The 7,227-nt window shown below is 56.0% G+C and overlaps 1 protein-coding gene across 1 annotated transcript; it reads right to left on the minus strand.

Moving 5' to 3' along the window:
* Positions 1-528: 528 nt before the first annotated feature.
* Positions 529-6,147, minus strand: LOC140000201 (uncharacterized). The gene is made up of 6 exons (XM_072029998.1): positions 3,673-6,147; positions 3,077-3,147; positions 2,806-2,934; positions 2,306-2,452; positions 1,351-1,424; positions 529-625 (listed from the first exon to the last, which is right to left on the minus strand). The coding sequence occupies exons 1-6, from the start codon at positions 4,055-4,057 to the stop codon at positions 529-531; spliced, it is 903 nt and encodes a 300-aa protein (XP_071886099.1). The 5' UTR covers positions 4,058-6,147.
* Positions 6,148-7,227: the final 1,080 nt, after the last annotated feature.

Consider the following 7,227-nt stretch of genomic DNA (forward strand, 5'->3'; position numbering starts at 1 on the left):
GGCCACTTACATCTGTCAGCCAGTAGTCAGGGACCTCCAAGGCTGCGTCCAGCACGCTGCAGGCCCCCTGCTTGTCATGGGTGCTGGAGTCTTGTAAAGCTTCCAGGGCTGTGAGGACGATGTCCAGCCTCTCATCAGGGAAGAGATGTCCTCCAAACCACTGTGGGAAGAAGGAGGAGCGAAGACATGCCTCACTGAGTGTCCCAAGGGTGCTGCTTAGCTGAGCAGCAAGGGCAGCTCCGGAGAGAGGGCCCTCGGGGGAAGGGGTGAGGATGGGGCATATGGGGCCAGAGTGCTGGCCCTGCAGGTAACCAGGGCTTGCTGGTGGCCAGGAGGGTGGAGCTGCTGCCGGGACACAGGGGAGCAGCCTTCGCATAGCCCCAGCCTGGGGACAAGAGGAACCCTCTCAGCAGGGCGAGTGAGGCCGTGCCAGCCCCACCGGTTCTGGACCCCTTTGCTCACACGAGATGCCTGCTGATGCTGCGGACAAGATCCCCAGCAAGGCCAGAGCTCATTACCTTGGCAATTTCACACGGAGTTGATGGTATAGAAAATGGAGGTTTTGAATCCTTCGATATCATGCGGAGCAGCCCATAATTTTTCATGTCCTTTGTCTGTGAGCTTTCTAAACAGGGGGAAACACCAAAGAGTCAGTAGGGAAGCGCATCTTTGCCAACAAGCTTGCCAAATGGTGAAAAGCACTTTCACTAGGAATGGCTGAGGAGGGAGGCTCAGACCCACGGCGAGGAGAGTGGTGGGCAGGGATGTAAAGCACAAGGTGAGGAGTGCTGGGAGCAAGAGGGACCTCAGGGATGATGCAGAAGGAGGAGAAGCAGTGGCGTTGGGTGCCGTGGGGGTAGCAGCGTGTCACAGACCCCCTTCTGCTCGGGGTCAGGATGTGCAGGAAGCCCCCTGACACCTGCCTTTAAGACGGCAGGGAGCAAACAGTCAGGGAGCATTCTGGAGGGCGTCACCATCCCTGGTGATGCACGGCTGGCTCTGCTGTTCACTCCTCGGGGAAGATGCCGTTTGGGAAGTGCTCATCGATCGATGGCTTAGACTGGGGGACACCACAAAACAGCGTGGTAGGTGATCTGGGGAGGGTTGGGAAGGACAGCAGCAGAGAACTGCTCCTGGACGGCAGGTGAGCGTCTAGCTCCTGCGGAAAACGATAGCCAGAATGCTGCGGGAAGCTGCTGTGAGGAGCAGAGGAGGCCAGGGAACCTGGCAGAATTCCGTGGGCAGCCTCCACCAAGCACAAAAGCAATCCTTCACAATACTCAGGAGAACAAGCAGACATACCAGGAGATGTCTGTGTGCGGACAGACGCTGCCCACCACACCTTCTTACCTCTTGTTTCCTCTAAGATTGTGAGGAAGCGATAAAGTGTATCCAAAGCTGCGTGTCTCATGGATATATCGCCACTGAAGAAAATGAAGAGGTGGCCCAGCAGCTGTCCCAGGATGGGGATGTAGAGCTCTCTGGAATCATTGTAGCTGTGCTTGTATTTTTCATAGTCATCTGAGTTCTGGGTGAGGAAGGGACGAGAGACAAAGGGCTTAGTGGAGGCAGAGCCAGCCCCTGAGATAGCAGGGCCTGGGGAGGGAAGAGCAGGGGCGAAGAAGGGACGAAGACCCTCGATTCACGGTTCTGAGGCACTCACGTGCATCGAGGCTTGCCTCACAGGCACCCCTGAGTGGCAGGATGCTCTGGGATGCAGGAAAGGGTGGAGGGTTCCTTGTGCCTTACCTCGCTCAAAAAATAACTGATGATGAAATCACCCAGCCTCTCAATCCTCCTCACAGCTCTCTCACACACAGCTGGGTTTTTGGAGAGGGCAAAGTCCAGCAGCGCCTGCGAGGAGAGAAGTTGCTGGGTTGACAGTGGTCTGCAAATGAGACCTGAGAGGATTCTTTGGAAATTCTTTGCAAATGCCAAACCTCCAAGATATTCTCCAACTCTGTGCTGAAACTGGTCTTTGGACAGTTGAGTACGAAGGCCACCAGCATGGTGTCCATGGCTTTCATAGTCTGCAGGGAGGACAGAAGAGCATCGAATTATTTCTGTGGCCCTCCTCACCCCCAGGAGCTGGCTCTGAGCCCCTCGGGAGTTCAGGGGTGGCTTTGGGGCTAAAAAGCCGCTGCCTGCAGACCTCCTGCAGCACAAGATCAGGTCGGGGAAGGGGCGAGGCTGGGAAAGCAAATCTGGGCCCCGGCCCTGCACTGGTCTCTGGTTGTGTCAGCACGGGGAAGCAAGGCAGCAGCTCAGCAGGACTGGGGGTGCCGGTACCTCACCCAGCACATACCTTGGTGTAGAGCGCTCCTTCTGTCTCTGGCATGTCCGACTTGGGAGGTAGAAAGAAGATGCTCTTGAAGCAAATGTTTAGGAGTCTCTCCTTTTCGCCACACAGTGCTGTTGGCACGGTCTTGCTGAAGAAGAGAGAGAGAGGAGCCTGTTGGACGCAGTGCCTCGAGGCTTATGAAGGAGGACACGGACCTTGGCCAGGCATCCCTGGGAGGGACGGGCAGCCTCCCTGCCAGCTTCAGGGCCACCAGGACATTGCCACCAGGGGCTGGGCACGCACCTGAGGAGGGCGACAGTCTCCATGGCCTTCTGCCGGAATGCTGTGCGCAAGCTGTCCATGGGCTCCTTTTCCAGCAGCGCCTGCAGAGCACAAGCAGGATGAGACCTTGGAGCCGCCGGCACCCAGCAGCAGCAGAGCCAGCGCTGCCCCAGCCCTCGCCTCCCAGGGGGCTGGTGCCGGGGGGCCTTGCCCCTTCCCCAACCCGCTGCGCATCCTCTCACCATGATGTTCTCCACCAGCTTATGTTTGCTGCAGAAGCCATGCAAGTTCAGCGGCACACCCTTCTTGGTGACACATCTGCACAGATCGCAGATTTTGCTGAGGAACAGCATCTTCTGCTCCTCGTCGTCCTGGCAGCCACAAAGACACCAACAGAGCATTAGGGGGACACCCACGGCCAGCAGGACCAAAGCCTTGAGGGGTCTGGGGCTGTGTGGGACCCCTGGAGGGCAGCGCCAGGAGCACAGCTGTGATGCAAGCGGCTGCCATTACCTTTTCTGTGCCTCTGACATACGCCCTGATGAATTCCACGGCTGAGTATTTGCACAGTTTCCATGCCTTACCTGGAAAGGAGGAAAGCAAAGAGTGCTGCAGAGAGGGGCTGAATGCAGGGGAGAGGAGAGGAAGGGCCCCAGCCCCAGAAGGCCGTGGGGAGGCCGCGGGGATGCCCAGAGGCTGCAGCAGCTCCGCTGGGAAGAGAGGCTGAGGGAGCTGGGCTTGTGGAGCCTGGAGAAGGCTGCGGGGGGACCTCGCTGCGGCCTCCCCGTGCCCAAAGGGGCCTCCAGGAAAGCTGGGGGGGGATCTTCATCATGGACTGCAGCGACAGGACAAGGGGTGACGGCCTTAACCTCAAAGAGGGCAGGTTTCTTTCGGACAGGCAGGGATTTCTCCCTGGCACAGCCTCCCCATGGGTGCCTCTCGCTGCCCGGCCCCACCGCAGGTGGATGGGATGGGATGGGATGGGATGGGATGGGATGGGATGGGATGGGATGGGATGGGATGGGATGGGATGGGATGGGATGGGATGGGGCCCCCCAGCTCTCTCCCACACTGGGCCCCCACCTTGTCTCACAGGGACCCTCACTTACCAGCATCCTCCAGCAACTGGGCCGTATTGGTGGGCTCTGACAGGGCCGTGTCCTCTGGCAGGCTGCGTTCCACATCCAGCAGGTCGTCCAGGCTCCCCTCGCTGTCCTCAGACAGGATGCTGTCCTCATCTGCGATGTAGCCTTCTTCCAGCAAGCTGTCCTCTGCTGGCCGGTTGCTGCCCTCAGAAGACCAGGTCTCCTGCCAGGCCAGCCTGGGCTGCCTGGGGGGCATGCCTCCCTCCTCATCCCATTCAGAAGCCTCCTCTGGAGTGGGAGAGCTCGTAAGGAGGAACTGGTGGCTCCTCCGCGTGGGTGTCAGCGGCATTGTGGGACTTGGACTGCGCTCAGGGTCTCCTTGAGGCTCCTGTGCTCCTTCCATATCCATCGCTGCCGTGCACCAACACTGAGGGTCCGAGCCACGGCTGCGCTCTTATAAAGCGGAGCCCTGGGGTGTCACCAAGTGACGTCACAATGGGTGCCACTGTGACACGCGCCTGGGCTGGGTGGGCCCCGCATGAGGGCAGGAAGGCTGTGCAGAGGGCCGCATCCAGCTGCGTGGCATTCGAGGCCAAATGCTGGGCGTCACGCTTAGAATCACAAAATATCCCCAGCTGGGAGGGACCCATAAGGATCATGGAGTCCAAAGTTTAAGTTGGGGGCTGGCCTGCCGGAGGGCAGGGAAGGGGAGAGGGACCTGGGGGTCCTGGTGGACCACGAGCCATCCCCTTGGGGCCAAGAAGGCCAACAGCATCCTGGGGTACCTTCTTTAAGGTACTTACGTTATATATGGAGTGGTAATTCGTGGAGAGATGCTGGTTGATATTAATAAAGAAGGGAGAGATGTGGGAGTGTGGCCATGGGGGTCGGCAAGCCCCGTGGTTGATGAGAACACACCCAGCACTGTTTACTTGCCTTTTCTACCTTTTATAGCTTTTATGCCTTTTCTACCTTTTAGAAATATTTGTTTTATAAATATTACAAAATTCAGATTGAGTTGAGACCTCATTTATAACAAATTGGTGACCCCGACGTGATCTTCTTGGACTTTGGATCTGTGACCGGCAAAGGGAGGCGCCCCACACAGTGGCCCTTGCCGATAGCGGTGCTAGAGTCCAACAAGATTTCGAACATAAGAAGCAAGTAAAGAACCAAGAACTCTTATTTTGTGACCCGTAATTCTAGATATGGGAGTCCAACAATTGTTAAAAACTGGTTTATAAATCTTGCAGGGAATATTGTGAAAGCATTCTCTTGTGGTTCAGTTGGCCTTGGCCAAATCTGAAAACAAGACACGGATTAATGATATTCAAAAGAAAATGAGGGATTGTGATATATGGAGTGGTAATTCGTGTGGAGAAAATGGTTGATATTAATAAAGAAGGGGGAGATTTGGGAGTGTGGCCATGGGGCTTGGAAAGCCCTGTGGTTGAGATAAAATTAGACTCTTAACGAGGAGGCCATCAGGAATGTAAAAGAGTTTAGAGGGAACCAAGAAGGGTGATTCAGGAGACTCCATGCAGGCTCGGGTTTCTTGTTCTCCAGCCAGTAAAAAAACGCTGCGCCACACAGCAGCTGGGAGAGTGAGAGGAGTGAGGAACGGCCTTGCAGGCGCCAAGGTCAGTGAAGAAGGAGGGGGAGAGGTGCTCCAGGCGCCGGAGCAGAAGTCCCCTGCGGCCTGTGGTGAGGACCCTGGTGAAGCAGGTTGTCTCCCTGCAGCCTCATGGAGTACCACGGTGGAGCAGGGTTCCACGCTGCAGCGCGTGGAGGAGACCACGGTGGAGCAGGTGGCCCTGCACCGATGGAGGCTGCGGCCTGTGGAAGACCCCTGCCGGAGCAGATTCCGGGCCGGACCTGTAGCCTGTGGAGAGGAGCCCACGCAGGAGCAGGGGGTCTGGCAGGAGCTGCTGCCCATGGGGGACCCAGGTTGGAGCAGTCTGCTCCTGAGGGATGGACCCCGTGCTACGGACCCATATCTGGAGCAGTTCTGGAAGAGCTGCTGCCTGTGGGAAGCCCACGCCGGATCAGTTCATCAAGGACTGCATCCCGTGGGAGGGATCCCACAGCACAGGGGGCGAGAGTGACCGAGAAGGAGCGGCAGAGAAGAAGCGCTGTAGACTGACCATAACCCCCGTTCCTTCGTTCCCCTGCACTGCTCGGGGGGAGGAGGTGGAAGAGGGTAGACGGGGGAGAAGGTGCTTTTGGCTTCTCTCCTTTGTTTCTCACTTCTCTAGCTTGTTAGTAATAAGCAATAAATCTTACCATCTCCCTATGCTGAGTCTGTTTTGTCCGTCACGATAATTACTGTGCCATCTCCTCGTCCTTATCTCAACCCTTGAGCCCTTTTCATCGTATTTTCTCCCCGTTCCTCTTTGAGGAGGGGTGAAGCTCGGCTGCCCACCCAAGTAAAACCACCACACTCTCTCAGAGAGGGGTAAGGATTTTTGCTCAGGACTTGGCAGGGCTGATAGATAGGGCTTTAAACTAGAGTCGAAGGAGGAAGGGGATAAAACCAGACACACCGCTGCTAAGCTGAGGGATGGTGCGCTAGAATCAGAGGGACGGTGTGCTAGTGAGGTCCTGCGGTCAGCTCCACAAGGCGCAGTGTGTAGGGAGGCGCATTTGAAGTGCTTCTACACAAACGCAGGCACTATGAGGAATCAAATGGATGAGCTAGAAGTCTTGGCCCTGTCCCACAGCTACGACATCATCGGCATAAGTGAAACCTGGTGGGATGAGTCCTGTGGCTGGTGTATGGTGGAATTTTCTCCCAACAGAGGCAAACAGCACCTCTGTAGCCCTGCCATGTCACACGACCTCGCTTCCAGTGGCCACACACTTTATTTTTCTGACACGTATTCAACTTGCTGTCGACCAAAACCCCCAGATCCCTTTCTGCAAGGCTGCTCTCCAGCCTCTTCTGCTGGCCCTAAGTGGAACCCTGGGGAACCCCACTAGGGACTGGTCAACAGCCTGATGCAACCCCATTTCTGTAACCCCTTGAGCCCAACCCATCAGCCAACTTTTCACCCTAAACCGCATGTATTTATCTAGCTGTACAATGGACATTTTGTCCAGAAGGATACTGAGAGAAACAGTACTGAAAACTTGATGGAAATCCAAAACCTGGCATCCCTTGCTCAACTAGACGGGTGATGTTGTCATAAAAGGAAATTAAGTTTGTTAAACAGGACTTTCCCCTCATGAACCTGGGTGGGCTGTGATCAACGACTGCGTTGTCTTTCCGGTGTTCTTCAGGAATGCCCAGAAGAGTTTCTCCGTATTTTTACTAGGCTCTGAAGAGAGACTGGCGGGTCTGTAATTATTGGGCTCTTCTTTCTTGCCCTTCTTGAAACCTGTCACAATGATTGCCAGCCTACAGTCAACTTGGACCTCTCTGGGCTCCCAAGACCATTGAAAAATAATTGAGAGAGGTCTCACAAGGACATTAGTCGGCCCTCTGAGAACCCTGGAATGAATCCCCTCAGGCCCCGTAGACTCATATGCATCCAGTGTGGGTTTGGCTAGGAGGTTTTTGTTACCGCACTCATGGCCCCC

This window comes from Anas platyrhynchos, chromosome 33, assembly GCF_047663525.1.
Source record: "Anas platyrhynchos isolate ZD024472 breed Pekin duck chromosome 33, IASCAAS_PekinDuck_T2T, whole genome shotgun sequence".
Taxonomy (NCBI): Eukaryota; Metazoa; Chordata; class Aves; order Anseriformes; family Anatidae; genus Anas; species Anas platyrhynchos.